We start from the raw sequence: 17,781 nt of genomic DNA, 5'->3' as shown, positions 1-17,781 counted from the left end.
TATGTGTAGAAACATTCTCTGTATCTTGGAGGTAATATGAAGATAATAGTGGCAAATAACAGGCTCTAAAATTAGAGTGCTGGAGTGGATAACCTAGCTCCACCATTCAAAGGGTGTATGATCTTCAACTCATTAATTAATCTCTTTGTTGTGGCAACTGGGTGGCTCAGTAACTTAAGGGTCTGACTCTCCATTTCCACTCAGGTCATGATCTCAGGGTGATGAGATCAAGCCCTTCCACTGGGCTCTGTGCTAGTTATGGAACCTGCTTAAGATTCTCTTTCTCTCTCTGCCTCTCTCCTTCTCTATAAAAAGAGGGGGGGGAAAGCTCCTCTTTGTGCCATAGTTTCCTCATCTATAAAATGAAGATGATAATAATAATACCTATCAAAAAATGTTGTAGTTTAAAAAAGATAATACAAATGAGGTATTGAGAACATTGGCCCATTGTAAGTATACAATAAAAGTTAGCCATTAGTATAATTATAATTAGAAGCTGTCTTATCTTTTTCATTCCTGGCACAATTTTGGTGCCTTATTTTTGTTTGTCTTGATTATACTTGCAAAGATTTATTTGTCTCTTCACATAAGCACTTATTTTGTTTTATGGGTCACCTTTTTCGTTCTGTATTTTTTTTAATTTAAATTCAATTAGCCAACATAAAGTACACACTTAGTTTCAGACTTAATGGTCAATGATTTGGTGATGGGCATTAAGGAAGGCGGGTGATATGATGAGTACTGGGGGTTATACGCAACTGATAATCTTTTTGTTCTGTATTAATTTATGCCTTTTCCTTTAGTATTTCCTTCTTTGTCCTTTATTTGACTTCATATTGTTAAGATTTTTTTTCTAGCATCCTGAGTTGAAAGCTAGCTTCTTCACTTGTTTCTGTTCTCTTGTTTTTTAACAAGTACATTTAAATTATAAATTTCTTTTTTTTCTTATGCTTGATTCCTTTTTTTAATAATAAATTTATTTTTTATTGGTGTTCAATTTGCCAACATACAGAATAACACCCAGTGCTCATCCCGTCAAGTGCCCCCCTCAGTGCCCGTCACCCATTCACCCCCACCCCCCGCCCTCCTCCCCTTCCACCACCCCTCATTCGTTTCCCAGAGTTAGCAGTCTTTATGTTCTGTCTCCCTTTCTGATATTTCCTACCCATTTCTTCACCCTTCCCTTCTATTCCCTTTCACTAAATTATAAATTTCTTTTTGAATACCATGATGACTTCTTCCCCAGGATTTGATAGTATTTTTATATTGTTTCAATTCTAAATATATGAACATTTCTATGGTGGTTTTTCCCTTTAGGCAGTGAATACATTAGAAATACATTTGTAAATTTGCAGATGAGTAGATTTTTGGAGGGTTTTTTTTTTTTTGGTGGGGGAGGGTTGCAGGATTGGGGAGTGACTCTTGTGCTCATTAAATATGCCATATATGATAACAATTTATAAAGTTTCTTCTATGTCCAGTACATGGCCAATTTTTATAAATATTCTTTGTATGTTTGAAAAATAAATATATATTCTCTATTTATTTCGTAGATAGTTCCATACAGAAAATGCTATCAGAAACTAATAATTAGATTGAGCCTATTATTTCAATCATGCTAGAAAATTGTTATTCAAATCCTTTTTTCCTTGGCTTTCTTTGTAATTTTCTGAAAAAAAATGCTATAAAATAAATTTCCCCTTATTCTGTTTATTTTGATCCTATGTTATTAGGTTATTGTTTCCTAATTGCTCTATTTCTCGTAAATCTATCTATTTATGAATCCCTGCTATTCATGTACCCCTTTAATTTTTTATGCCTGAATTCTATTTTGTTTGATACTAATAATGTTATACAAGCTTTCACTTTGTTGACATTTGCATTATTATATGAAAATGCAAAAGAAACATATGACATGTTCTCTGTCTCAAGGAAGTTATAATCCCTACTATATGTATATTTTGTGTTTTTTTTTAAGTTGGAATTCAAGGCTCTTTTATTTTGCTCCTGACAAATACTCCTTTTTGTTCTTACAATATTCTTATTGATGCACATATTTGATGTGATGTACCCATGCTCTTAGTTACTACAAGTAAGAATTTTCTAAATGTTAGAGATAGCTGCAATCAAATTAATACAACATTCAGGAAAATAAGATATTTACATACAGATGTGGTCTGACCAGAGCATCATTTAATCAATTTGTTTACTGTTTTTATTTAGTTTTTCCTAAGTGTAAAACTATGTTTTGAAAGTTTGATTATTGTGGACATAAAGCCCGTGAGAAATCCTTGCCTCAGTGTTCGCGTGTGTATTCTACAACCACCTTTCTGACAGTAATTAAAGAGGATACAGTATGAAAGGTTTTTCACATGGCTCACATTATGGTAGTTATCTTTTAGGTATTCAAGCTTGAAAGGGCAAAATATATTCTTCATTTTTTTGTAATGGGGAAAATTAAAATATGCTTAGTGAAAAACAAACTGTTCCACAAAAGAACCTTAAAAGCACAAAAAATTGAGGTTATCTGTACCCTAAAATAGAACTTGACATTTCTCTTCAGTTAAATTTACTACAGATATCTTATTAAAGAAATATACAATGATAGAGCAGTTGTGAGCCTAATAGTCATTTGGTTTAATCTTTTATTTTATACAAAGAAAGCAAAAGAGTGTAGTTAATACAATACAAATGTTCATAAAGATAAATTTTATAAAGGTAAATTTTTTTCATTATGAAATATCATTGCCATGCTAGAAGAAATGTCATAATAATAATAGAAATTTAAATATAGGTTTTATTATTTACCCTTACTGTATCTTCCATTACATTGCTGGAAAGAGCATGAATAATATTTTGTTTTCATTTTTAATTTATGGGATTTTTCCCTTTGTAATTTAAACATCAGTTTCATTTTTTTAGATACTTGTCATGTTTATAGCTCAATGTACACTGTTTTTCTTTCCATTGTTTTAATAGGTAGGTATTATAAATGAATGTATGTTTGGAAGAAACAACATTGGAATATATATGATCAAGCTATAGCGGGAAAGAACTGATTGGTTTACTTTTCCCAAAGAAACCTCCTCATGCAGTTGTTTAATGTGAAAGGTTTTTTCTTGAAAAGGTTAAAAAAGTTCTAATCAACTTTTGTACATTATGTAGAACTTCATTTTCTAAACTCTGCAAAAGAAAGTTTCATATTTAATGGGAAATCATGAATTATTCCATTTATTATCTACTTCCTCCTTTCAAAGACATGATCTGGATAAAAGGCGGGGTGAATAATTTCAAAAAAATACAATACATTTTTAATGGGAAGGTGCAAACTACAGATTCTCATGACTATTAGCAAGTGTAGAGGAAACAGAATTTTACTTGCAAAACTCGTCAAACTTGCAAAGATAAAATGTATGACATACTTTAGTAAAAAAAAAAGAACACAGTGAGCTGAAGTTTTCTTTTTAATGCAACTTGTTGTTTTTACTAAGTTTTGTCTTTATATTCTCCAGCTTTGCATTTTTATTAAAAGTTGACATTTCACTCACTTATATGGAAAACTGATAGTTCTTTAATTTATAAAGATGTATTGATGATTAACTGAAAGGAAAAGTTTAAATGATATTATTTGAGACAAAATTTCCTAAAAAATAGATTATTAAAAATTTTGGAGAGCAGTCACAAGATTATGTTTCAAAAAACAGTGTTATATTGTATGGATTTTATATTAATAAAAAATTGTTTCAAAAAACAGTGTTATATTGTATAGATTTTATATTAATAAAAAATTGTAAATAGATATAGACTGACATGAGTCAATGAGCTAGCTTGATCATGTTTATACATGTTTGTAGTCGTGTAGCATGAAGCTTACCTATTGTTTTTCTCCTCTTTTTTCTTATGTTTATTGTTGTTGTGTTAGGACTCCAACCATAGCAGAATTATATTACTCAGATTTCTTTTTTTATCATTATGACTCAATCCAAAAACTAAGATTATTTTCAGGCTTTATTTTTCAGCTTATGTTTTAATTGGTTTTCCTGTAGTTGGAAGTTACAGTGTGATTTGAAAAAAAAAAAGAACAAAAATAGATATGACCTCATTTAGCCAAAGGTGCTTGGACTCAATGGTGGTACTGTGAAAATACCTTCCCTGAAAATTCTTCTGAAATGATAACACTCATTTCATATCTTTCCATGTCCAATCTTTAGGTTAACATTTTCCTTTGTAAATAAGTTTGAGTTTCTCAAGGGAGTTTGCAAGTAATAGGACTATTTTAAAAATTATGTAATTAGCTTCATATAAAGAGCTTTCTTTCTTCCAGTGCTTTTCACTAAAATTCTCTAAAGAAAAACTTTTTTTAATGTGGTTAAGTTTGAGATTTTTCTAGTAGAGAAAATCAGTAAAGAAAATGTGTGTTACGGCTACACAGTTAAATATTTCAGTAATACTTTATATTATTGACTGACGAATAGTTTTATTCATTCCTGATTGATGACAATCTCTACTTCAAATATTTGATTGACTTGGAATCACTTGAGCAAGTAATTTTTAATAGGATGTGAATATAAAAAACGCCTTTATATTATTAAGGGAATCATTTAAAGCTATTGTAATATTGCAGTCTGTACTGTCCGATAAATAACCCCAGCCTTCCTCTGATAGTGGGTAACCCCAGCAAAAATAGTATTCGATTAACAGCTTTTGATCTAGCAAAAAGTTACTCCCTTTTATGCTAAATATCAGTCCTTACCTACTTTAATCTGAGAAATAATCTTTGTTCCATTCTAATTATACATAATTATTCTATATCCTAAAGTAAAATTGTCCATGTTAAAGTGAATTTTTATTGTAATCTTGGCAGAATTCTTTGCTGATCGTATTTTTAAGTATTTTATTTTTTTGTTGAATTATATTAATAGCCCTATTTACAAAATATTGTAGGTTAAATTTCTTAGTTATTATGAAATTTTAAAGAAAAAGAATTAGGTTGAATGTAGATTAAATAGTTTTTTCCAAATGGCATTTTTCCATTTGTAAATATACTTTTAAAATGTTGGCAGTCTGACTATGCTAACTTTCCTTATTAATAGATAAAACTGTGTATTTTCTGAAAATATAGAGCACCCTGACATATGTAGCAGTTTCAAGTTAGTGAACTTCTATATTGTTTAGAAAATCACAAAAAAATTCTATTCCATAACCTCTTGGGGGTGGTGGATTTAATTTATTTATTTTTGTTATCAAATAAGTCCAGCTATCTAACATGATTCTAAATCTAAACTAAAATAAAAATCCTGCCATATGTTCTGCCAATGTTCTGATTTGTTGGTAACATTTTTATGGTGATTAGTTTTTTTCAATTTATACAATTAAAAATGATATCACATTTATTTGGATAGCAATTTTAAGATCTTCAAAATAGTGCAAACTAATATATGTGTTTGTAGTGTTTCTTTGGAATGAAGTTAAAATGTTACGTATTTCAATCTTGATTAGGAGAGTTTTTATATAAAATTATAGCAACATCTAAAGTATTTTATGGTACAATAATAAGTATAGCACAGTTAGATAAAGCTTCAAAATTATCTTTTAATTTTCTATTACAGCAAATATGACCAATAAATTTCACAAAGAAAATCATAATTATTAAAATTTCTGTTACATTAAAATTCCTATAACATGGTTAGTCAAAACTGCAATAATAATGTTACAAGTATTATTTTCTTTATTGAAATATATGCTAAAACTATACATAAGGTGCAGTTATTGTGTTATCTTTATTGTATGTTCATTTTTCTTTAAGGAAGTTCTCCTAAAATGTTTAGGAGAAATTGATAACAATATTCATTTTAATGACTAATTTCACTCTTAATAACTAATTATAATAAACAATAGATTTTTCAAGTATAACAAACTCTACTTTTTGAGATATTAACATGTAAATAATTAAAGTAAGTCATATAGAAAATAAGCAGTGATTATCAAGTTATTTATATTGATGGATATACTAAGATGCAAAATGAATTTGCATTAGAGAAACCATTATATTAAAAATGCTTTTTATATATCTTCTTTAGATTAATAAAAATGCCTCATTATATATGTGTATGTTTATCTCTGAAATATATTTCTAATTTTTCCAAACATGAAAATTGAGTGGTTTGAAAACTGTTCATCTGTGTTATGCCACCTGCCCTATTTACATTTTTAACAGTTGAGTATTTGTTAACTGATCTCATAGACAGCTACATATTTTGCTGTTTCCAGATGGATGAGATGGAATACCATGCATAACTTTACATTTATCTTCTTTGAGTGTCACCTTATTTGCATATCAATTAAAATAATATCTGTATTAAGATGGATAATGAAAGTTATCAAATTTACATGATGTGACTGCAGTTTGCTAAATTTCCAGTAGATGCCCCCAGAGACCAGTCAACTCATTGGACATCTTTGAAATTTAAAAAGAGCTTTTTTCATAATGAAATGTTTTTTTCTTGTTGTATTTTGAAGTACATGGAAAATAAAAGTCCTAAAAAATATCAATTCTCCAGTGGTTATTACACAAAAATATATGTGAGTGATGATAGTGTATTTCTTAATGTTAGTTCTTAATTACTCATACTCAATACTATGACTAACAATTGTTAAAAACCTAAATGTATAAAATTAAAAAATGCTTTCAGTTTCCATTGTAATTCTATATGCTTTTCACTCTCTTCAAATATAATTGATATTTTTTTTCTTTCTAACTTCTCTTTCTTTATATATATTTATATGACTAAGAGAATGGCATATCTTTGTTTTAGCTTTTGGGAAAATTTTATTCTTTTCACAAAAAACTATAAAACATACCCAAATTACTTATATGGTTTTTATCAGTATGTGTATGTCAAGAATGTATTTTCCCATTTTAATTATATGTAATATCTACCTACACTGAAAAGTATGGGTAAGAATAGTGACTCACACACCTAACTCTGGGAAATGAACAAGGGGTAGAGGAAGGGGAGGTGGGTGGAGGGGTTGGGGTGACTGGGTGATGGGCACTGAGGGGGGCACTTGGCGGGATGAGCACTGGGTGTTATGCTATATGTTGGCAAATTGAACTCCAATAAAAAAATTTAAAATAAAAGAATAGTGACTCACTTTATTCCATGGAAATTATATTAACTGAAGCTATTTAAGTATTAATTTAAGAGTCAACGTAATTATCCCGTAGGTGATTCCAATAACATTTATTCCTACAGTATGAATGTAAGACTGTTATAACTGACACATAGATAACCCACTAGTGACTTATAAATATTAACTTAATGGAATAAAAGTATTATCCTGACTTTTGATTAGATATTACGTATCTTTTGAGTTTATCTTTGTCAGATTAAATAAAAATTTTATGATCTTGTTTTAAAGTATGATTTTTCATTAAACTTCTTTTGAAATGATTTACTGAATATGAAGCTTCACCTTGATACAGTATTTGAGTTTGTCCTATGAAGAAAATATGTTAAATATATTAATCATATATTTGAGTAGTTGATAATTCATTTGATTTTGACAATCCATCTAATAACTAATATAAATACCTAGAAGAGAAATAAAATGAGCTGTTATATCTGTTCATTCCATTTATTCATGTTTTTTGTATTGGTAAAAATGTGTGCTTTTTATCCTTTTATTCATTTGTCTTTCTCAGTGTTTTTCTTTTATTAGACTTATGTATCCTGGAGTGACAATCACGTCTATTTACTTTGCTCTGGATAGATGCTACTGTCTGCTCCCTCACTTCAAGGAAGGGAGCTCTTTAGGAGAGTCACAGAATGACACTACTCTCTTTTCCCAAGCCGGCATAAACATAGATTAGCATGGACATAGGCAACAAATTTCAGATTTGAGAATTACATTGTAATTGTCCAATTATGACAAATTCTGAAGCAATCAATGCAAATAAAGAAAATGTACAGAGGAAGGGAAGGAGAAGAAAAATCAACATCAGATTTGTTGATATAATAGATGTAATAGAAGACAAAGTGGTAAAGTAGGAAAAAGCCAGGATTTGCACTCAGAAACCTGGATGTGAATTCTATCCAACTCTGCCCCTTATTATTTTGTATGACTTTGTCCTTCTTTGGCAAGTCACAACCTCACTGAAGACAGTTTCTTGAAACTGGAAGTGAAAATGGAAGTATTGCTTTGTAGAGTTACCGTGTGTTAGAAATTATGTCTACACAGTGCCTACCACAGCATAGGCACTCTTTAAATAGCCACTCATAATGTTTTAAGGCAGAATTTTAAAACGATATAATATCTCCATGACTGTTTAACAGAAAGTTCCCCATCTCTCAGCGTCTCCACATGTTCAACTGCTAGGAGGTTTTGTCAAAGTGGCCAATTTTACATTCTGTAAATTTATAGATTTTTTTTTAATCTTAGATTCATTTAGGGTCATTTTTACATAAATTTAAAATGCACAGAATCTCCTTTGAAAAATGCCTTTAAATAGTAATAAAATCCATATGAAACAGGTGACCACTGAATTCCATTCCTAAATTCATTCTTCTCCAACTGCATCCCTTGGTTGGAAGCAGCACCAGCTCTCTGCGATGGCAGACCTCTTCCTCGGGATATAGATTCAGAGTCTGGCATATCCAGGAGTGTCACAACTTCTGCTCCTGTGAATGGCATGTTTTCTGTCAGGAAAACTCTTCTCACATCTCTACATAAATTTTACCAGAATTCTCAATTTCTGCCCAGCATAGTGACTTTCCAGGTCAAGGAGATTTTTCTTCTGATGCTTACAAAGAATATGTTTTAATTTATACTAATATCGGTTTTAATATACAAGTGAAACCAAGATGGAGAACTTCGTGTCTAAATAAGAAAATAATAAATTTGAATTCTATCTGTATATTTATTTGTGCTTGAGATTTTATTTATTGATGGATGAGAGACACAGAGAGAGGCAGAGACATAGGCAGAGGGAGAAGCAGGCTCCCATGGGGAGGCCAATGTGGGACTCGATCCCGGGTCTCCAGGATCATGCCCTGAGCCGAAGGCACACGCTCAACCACTAAGCCACCCAGCCGTCCCTCTATTTGTGTTTAAAAAAATTTTCCTTCCAAAAAGCAAATCAACATTCCCTATAATTCTATTATGAAATATAAAACCTGAGAAATCCAAATATAATGGTGGAAATTGATGCACCTTTTTTTCAGATGGTCAGTTCATTTTAATAAAAGAAAATTATTTGGTTAAAAGAAATAATTTGCATTAGCTATGAATATTTCAATAGGAAATTATTTAGCAAGTCACTAATTGCTCTTTCTTGCTTTCAGATTAGTACTGAGGCTTAAATAACGACATACATGTACATATGCATGTGTGCACACACACGGATGTGTATATAAAATTGAGATTGTATCAGCATAGTTATTCATGCATTTTAAAATACTTGTCTATTTGAAATCTCTTCTGCAAAGAATGATCTTTTTAAAAAATGTACCAGAAATTTTAAAAAATTGATATCAGTTATATATCATGGATGTTTTGAGGCTGAAAAATGTCTTAGAAACCATTTTAGTGCAATTCCTTCTGAATCCATTCATGTACTTTGGTCACAGGCAGCAGAAACTGATTCTGACTAAATAAAGTAAAAAAAAAAATTTTGGAAGGGTATTGGGTAATCAAATGAGTTTAGGGAGAACCCAGCTCAGATGAAAAGGACAAGACATGAGACCCTGGGTAGGATCTTGGTAGCAAGGACTACTTGGGACTCTTGTCAGGATGTCACTCCCTAGATGACTGAGCTCCAAAAACCTACTAAACCTTTGTTGTGTTTCCTGCCTCAAGATTCAGAATTCTGGGGGAGGAACCCATTGCCTTAATTTGGGTCACTGTGGTTAGAAAATCTTGGTTAGAAAATCTTTAAAATCAAGCTCCTCTAAGATGGCACACAGTGTGAGAATGGTCATTTCCAGAAGTTCGGAGAGCTGCCACCTGTGGAAGTGGAACTAGATGCCCGGTGGACCAAATCCCACCAAAACACCCTCCTCACTTTCCAGGCAAAGGAAATAAGGCTTCCAGAATGATTTTCTGTCAAGAGTAGAGATTTGAGATTAGAATATAGACGGCCTCCCAGCTTATGTTTATTTTTATTGTTTAAAGTCAATGTTCTAACTTTTATTATTTATAATTTTCTTTTCTTCCAAGGCATAACCATACAAAGATGACTCTTCTTGTTTGAAACAAGGCTGGATTTTCAGCCTCTCATCCTCAGATCTTCTATATTTCCCCTACAACCTACCCCTCCTCAGAGGCACCACTTCGGTGTCACTTCAGCCTCCTCACCTAAACCCAAGCTCATTCTCTTTCCCCAAAAATGTTCAACCTTTTGTGTTCCCTTCCTTAGCTAATTATCAATTAGCTCAAAGCCTGGTTGTCATCCTAGGTGTTCCCTTTCTTCTACCCCTAACACCTACTCACCACTCGGGAATTGATATTTTTAGCTCTTAAATATGTATTGAATCCACCTGTGTGTGTCCATTCCCCCGCCTTCGCTTTGGCTCAGCCTCTGTGGCCTGTCCTTTTCGGGACCACCAGAGTCTCCCATCTCTTCTCCCTGTTCCCAATTCTATCCTCCTCCTGGCCAATCTCGTGGATCAGGTATGAATTTCAGAGTCACAAGCTCAAGGGTCGTAAATTGAAAGCCTTTATTTTTTTATAACTTAATTTTAATTCCTGGCCCTGAGCCTTGATCCTCCCTAGTGTAAAAATCTAATCTTGTCTCTCTCAGGTTATGTGAGTCCAATTCAGTGATTTCTCAGGTTATTCAAGATTCTGACACCTTTTCCTCTCACCCGATTACATAGAAACAACACGGTCCTGGTGCAGGGTGGAGAGGAAGAGAGTTGCAAGATTTAGCAAATAAAAATACTGGATATACACTTCAATATGAATTTCAAAAAAAACCCAACAACCCTTTTTTAGTATAAATAGATAGGTCCCATGGAATATTTGGAGAATACTAATACTAAAAAAAATTATTACTTACCTGATATTCAAATTTAATTGGGCATCCTGCCCAGTTTTATCCAGAAAGTCCAGGGCTGGGGGTTTGTCAGTATATACTTTCATTTTTTTTAAGATTTTATTTATTCATGAGAGACACAGAGAGAGGCAGAGACACAGGCAGAGGGAAAAGCAGCCTCCCTGCTGGGAGCCTGACATGGGACTCTATCCCGGGATCCCAGGATCACGCCCTGGGTGGGCCGAAGGCAGATGCTAAACCACTGAGCCACCCAGGGATCCCCAGTATTTACTTTCAGACCTTAATCTAGGACCTTGCTATAGACACTGAACTTGTCCATCTAGTATCTCATTTCCCCATTCTTTTTTGCTAATGTAACTCCAGTTTGCTTGGGAAAGCAATGTGTCCAAGAACAGGCAGGATATTTGTTTTTCCAGTCTCCTTGCAGCAAGGGATGGCCATGTGACAAAGTTCTGGTCAATGGGACCAAAGTGTGAATCTACTAGCAGTTATAGGAATGCTTTATTCCCCGCCAATAACAAAGACACATCTGGTGCCACCCATCACCCCTTTCTTTTTGCCTTGAAGGTGGACACAGTACCGGGTGCTATAGCAACCCTCCAGTGACCAGCAGGGGACAAGCATGAGGGAAAGATTAAGATAATCCCAGACACATTGAACTTGCCAGGCCACTGAATCAGGACCAGCAGATGCTTACCTTCAGGCATCTTGTGCTGTGCTAAGTGGAAACCTGCTGTTCTAAAGGCACTATGAAACACATTCTCTTACTTGTAGTTGGATGCATTCTATACAGATGTCCACCTCTGATGCACTCAATCCAACTTTCCAGGTCAGATATGGAAATATGCTGACCTGACTCCTTTGATTGCTCCCTGTTGCTTCTTATTCTCCGAGTTATGGCTATGTCCTCCTTCAATCCCTGTGGGCAGCCCATACAAGAGCATGTTAGCACACACCTCCTTGTTGTGGCCAGTGACATTATGACAGATACACCAGCCCTCTCTTTCCATTAACTTTTGTGTCATACATGGAGCTCATTAGACTATTAATGGCATTTCACCTGTACCATTCAGGAGCTATGGGAAATTACAGTGGCTGCTTCTGGTCCTCTTCTACTGAGAAACTGAATTTTGCTATACTTGTGAAGGGGCAGGTAAAAAGGAGGGGAATGAGAGGACATGGCCTCACTGCTCCTTCTTCATATTCTCCTCCTTCTTGACTAGAGGGCAGAAACAAACAAAATTCTGTTACCTTTTTACCTGCCTATCATATGTTTTTGGCCTCATACAAGATGGTGTTTTTTGAGCTTTGGGCCTGGTAATATGGTTTCCTTATTCTCTTTGTGGATAAATCCTACTACAATAGGTGCTGTGTGTATCTGGCTGCCAGATAGGGGAGGGTAACAATTCAGTTGGACACTCCATCCAGATGGCTTTTCTAAACTTCAGGCTCATGGAGTAATGACTCCATTTCCTAACCCGGACCTTTCAATGGCTCTACCTCCATCTCATTCCTAGCTTGGAGTCCAAACTTCTTACCATGGCTTTGAGGTCTTGTCTTTTCTTTTAAAACATTACTCTCACCACTCCTTTCTTCACCTATCTTAATGTGTCTTGTTTCATGCCTAAGTTGATCCACTGAGTAAGAAATTCTTGGTAGATGGAACATGGGCATTGTTTGTTTGTGTGTTTGTTCAATTCCATAGATGAATCTGTTGCATAGCCAGGAGCTGGGAACCAGTAATGCAGGACTTAACACTTCTCAGAACATTTTCACATATATAATTTAATTTTGTTCTTAGAAGAATCCTGATATAGGTACAGCATATGTTGATATGCACACTTTGCAAATGAGATGAAATGCAGTCCAAGGAGTTTAAGTAGAACTGGCCTCAACCTTGAGTATTCTACTTCTAGGCTGTTTCCACTTCACATTGAAATTTTTACTGCTGGTAGTAGTATCACATTATGTCAGTTGCTCTAAATACTTAACTGTCTCCTAACTTTTAAAAAATGTAATATAATTAGTAACTATACGATTTGGCTCCTGATTGCTCATTAAGTGGAATAATAGCCACCACACAGCTGTTATCCCATAACCCTGTTTATTTTCTGTATAGTACTTTTCATCATCTCACATTATTTATTATTTGTTTACTTATGTGTTAGTTGTGTTCTCCCACTAGAATACAAACTTCACAAGGAGAATGAATCCATTCAATCTAGAACAGTGCCTTCCACTTAGAAAATTTGATAGCTATTTGTTGAATAATAAATGGAATATTATCTTCTTGCATTTGATTTATTATTAAATTAGAAGCAAATTAGTAATGTAACAAATCATTACCTTAATCCTAACTGAAAATATTTTTCAAATATACTTAGTAATAGATTTTAGTAAACATTTTCTAGCCAAACATCCAAACAAGAATGAATAAATGAATGAACTTCCATAACGTACAATGAAGCCACTTAATATAGAGTGCATTTTTAAAATATTTAATGGCATGTTTAATTTTTGCTTGGCATATTGGATTTTTCTGTTTTGTTTTACTGGGAGGCTAGTACATCAAGTACTTGTGGACATTGTAATTGCTGTGGTCTGGATGTGTTCCCCCAAATTCATATGTTTAAATTCTAATTCCCAAAGGTGATGGTATTAGTAATTGAGGTCTTTGGGAGGTGCTTAGGTCATGAGAGCTCTGCCCTCGTGAATGGGATTAGTGCCTTATAAGAAAAAAAGGTCTCCAGAGAGATCCCCAACCCCTTACACTATGTGAAGATACTGTGAGAAGGTGCCAACCACGAAGGAGGAAGAGGGCCCTCCCCAGAACATGACCATGCTGGCACCTTGATCTTGAAATTCCAGCCTCCAGAACTGTGAACAATGTATTTCTGTTGTCTGTAAGCTACTCAGTCACTAGTATTTTGTTCTAGCAGCCAGAACAGACTGACAATAGTCGGTTCTGAGCTCAGCTTTGGAACTGATATATTTATAATGTAATTTTACTAAAATGACTACATTTGAGTAGCTCCTGGCATCTTTCATTAAACTGAAGTTGTTCATTTACAAGTGTTCGAGGCAAAGAGCATTTTCAGTTTTCACTCAGGAAAAAAAAGAAAAAGGCAGTGTGATTCAACCTGTAACTATTAGAGAAGAAAAAACACTGCACAGATTTAAAGGATTAAAATAATGTTCTGAGCGTTGGGTTTCTTATTATTCCCAGTTACCGGAACTCATACAAGAAGAACATTTGTGTGGACATGCTGCGAGATGGTTATCATAAGTCCTTTACTGAGCTCTTCGCCCTGATGAAGAAGTGGGATGCCCTGCAGGAGACCGCGAGAGTTAGGTCCCTTTCCTGGTTGCAGAGACCCCTGGAGGAGCAGCCTGATAAGCTGGATCACTTCTACCACTACCTGACGAGGGCTGAGGCAGCTGAAAGGAAAGGTGAGTGGACGGCCTTTGGGCAGCAGTCCTGCAGAAGCCAGAACAATGGGCCTGAGGGAGGATTCAAAACATTAAGAAGACACCTTAGCACAACTCCTTCTAGACACCTAAGCATCTTTATGGAATACATGATAGGGAATGCTGAACCACAAAGCTGCCCAGACACAGGGGCATCCTGCTGATGTCTTTCCAAGCCGGGAAGACAATACATAGCACCTGATGACATCTCCAGAATTTTCCAATCCATTAAAATCTTTTGTATCACGAATTACAAATCTTTCCATAGTTTTAAAAATATATAACCTGAATTTTGACTTTTTTTGATGAGATACATTCAAAGAGTATAACTTGAACATTATACAGATTTTCTAGTATTTATGTGATGGAATTTGAGGGTCTTATCTATAAATCCTACAGATTTCAATCAGAAAATTTTTATTAGTGAATAGTGAGAAGATGCAAAAAGCCTGCAATTCACAATTATGAATAAAATTGTTTACTTTATATTATCCATCACATTTTTCTAATAAATTCCTTTTTTTGTATCTTAAAATTTTCCAGAAAATCAATGTTTCAAGTACTGAAAATATTTTAATCTCTCCTATAATTATACTGATATTGTCATGAGTCTTCCTAGTTACATATTAAGAATCAGTTATTTTAGGTAATCAAAGAAAGGAAATCCTAAAAGTTGATGTGGTCTAAATTATTAATTTCTTCAACTTTTTGTGTAAAAAGACCATAAGACTCAAAAAGAAAAGCTCAGGGCCAAACAAGGCCTATATTTCATTTTAGGGCTTTCTATGGAAAAATAGAGTATTACACAACTTTTTGTCAATCAGTGCTACAGTGGGGAAACTTATTGGGGACATGGAACAGTACTAGAGAGGTAGCAAAAGTGTCTCACCCTCTATAGTAGAGTTAATACATGTTTCCCATCAGGTTGTCACCTGGCTTACATATAGGAGATAACACAAAAATCCTAACAACACAAGTGAGTTTGTGTGTGTTTGTGTGTGTAGAAAGGAAGTGAATATTTGTATTATGAGAAGTATTTAACTTCAGGATTGACTTTAAAAATAGAATACTTTGGTGAATTCTAAAATATGACATCTAATTTCTCAAGAAATTAATTGTTATAAATAAAAAATGCTATTGTAAAAAACCTACATTCTAGCTTCAGCTCCAAATTCTGAAGTGATATTTGCACTGAAAATAGAATTGAACAAGATAAAATTTCCCCATTAGTCATTTTTTCTTGTTGAATTCATCATACTCACTAAGTGTTTTAAATAGAGGCTCCTTTTGAGTAGCATAAATATGAGCCAAATACATCACTTGTTACAAAGTGTCTTAAATGTGAGAAATTTGTCAGAAAGCATTTTGTAATTATAAAGAAACTAAAATGCTAAGTAGTCTATTTTAAGGTAGAAAACATTTAAATTTTTTATTTAAGATAAGTAACCAAACATTTTAACTGTTTCTCCAATTCCAAAAGTTAAAAAAGTGCAAACTTTATAGTAGTCAATATTTTATACACATGTTGTAAGTAAAAAAATATTTTCTTTACTGGGTGGCTTTATCATATGTTCATCATAACTAAGTTGCATTTGTTAAGTGAAATAAAACTACCTCTTGCTCAGAATAACTCTTCTGTAAGGTTTTCTCCTTCAAAATGCAGTGGCTTTTGCCTGGTTGCAATATAGAAAGTTAAAATTATTGCAAAAAAACATTGTTGAGAATACTTCAGCTGAAGTACATGTGAATATTTGTATGCTTTAAAAAATTGTATAGTGTTTTCACATTTAACATATAAACTTTATTGAGGAAAGATTGTGATATGAGTTAAAAACCTCCCAGAAAATGGGATAGACACCTTCACTCTTAATACTTTGAATTAATCCTAGATCTTAAAGAATGCACACAGGTGCACACACACACTTAACCTAGAATATAAAAATCTGGTGTCTCAAGATTCTATCCTCTATGGTCATGGAATGGAATATGGAATCTGAAAAAAATATTCCTGAAGTAGCGTATCTCTGAGCATTCTCATTGCTTCTCATTGGAAACACTATCATTCTAGGGTCACAATGAAGTTCATTTAATCAAAGCTATGGCACTAACAATAGTCATCTTGGGTCAGTTCTGTCTCTTGAGACTTACAGAGCAGGAACCTAGAGTTATTTAAATTACTCTTCAAAACATCACTTACTGTTTTATAGCACAGAAGTATTTAAAGTAAGCCAGCCATTTCTTTTTTGATTATTTTCCATTTGTTAAGATGGATTTTTTGGTCCCTAATAACATTTTTTATATTACCCATTGTTGTAAATCATCTCTGTACCATCTGTAATATTATGATTAGGGCCTTGTGCCCCATGGGGCTGGAGAAGAGATGGCAATAATGGTAATGGGCAACTGAATCAATAGATAATTCAAACATTATTTACACGTGACTTTAAATTATTGTTAATGGTTAAGCAGCAATTTTTTTCCTAATAACATTTATTTAAGATACCCCAACTGTGTTCTATACAAAGAGTCTCCAGGATCTTTCCAATGGTTTCATGTAAAGCAAAACAAAAATAATTATCTGGTAAAATAAGTTTGAGAAACACCAGGTGAATTAACATGGATATTAAGTAGGTTGGTTTATTGCGGGACTTAACCAGAGCCTTTAACATACTGATGCATAGTGTGTGGTCACTGAAAGAAGAAAATTAGCAACTACATTTTCCAATTTATTTCACCATAGAATCTCCTTTTCTAGATAGCACAATGAATACTGATCTAAATAATAAACCAACAATAAAAATGTTTTTCATCTTGTAAATATCTGCTGACAGTTCAAGTAAGTGGTCTACAAACAAGGAGATAAGGCTGCTTAGAATGTAAAGGGTACAGTGCATATATTTGGATTGTTCAAAGATTCAAAACTTGAATATATTCCCTTATACTTAATGCTCTGAAAAATACCCCATTTTTTCTGTAGAAAAATAGCTTAGATAACAAGTGGTTTTTAAATATGGAAACGATAGCTAACACAACTTGTTCTAAAAAAAAAAAACATGTGGAGTATTGGAAATTTTTTTCTGATTACTGAAAGTCAGAAAAATTATTTGGGGATCACTTTTTCAAAAACTCTTTATATAACTTTTTGAAAATGGAAGATATGGAATGCTTTAGACTTTTAAAAATCATAATTCTCTAATAACTAAAGATGGCAAAGAATATAAAACATTACAAAACACACTTTAGTGCTCCATTCACTT

The 17,781-nt window shown here is 33.3% G+C and overlaps 1 protein-coding gene across 5 annotated transcripts in view; it reads left to right on the top strand.

Moving 5' to 3' along the window:
- The window catches only part of TTC29 (tetratricopeptide repeat domain 29), a 237,006-nt gene that overhangs the window by 24,961 nt on the left and 194,264 nt on the right, over window positions 1-17,781 (top strand). For all 5 annotated transcript variants that reach the window (XM_077846272.1, XM_077846273.1, XM_077846274.1 and 2 more), the window contains exon 5: window positions 14,283-14,506. In XM_077846272.1, coding sequence (XP_077702398.1) covers window positions 14,283-14,506 — 224 coding nt within the window. The remainder of the gene's footprint in view (window positions 1-14,282; window positions 14,507-17,781) is intronic.

This window comes from Canis aureus, chromosome 13 (genome assembly GCF_053574225.1).
Source record: "Canis aureus isolate CA01 chromosome 13, VMU_Caureus_v.1.0, whole genome shotgun sequence".
Classification (NCBI taxonomy): domain Eukaryota; kingdom Metazoa; phylum Chordata; class Mammalia; order Carnivora; family Canidae; genus Canis; species Canis aureus.
Note: the sequence above shows the minus strand (reverse complement) of the source record. Positions and strands in the feature narration are given on the sequence as shown.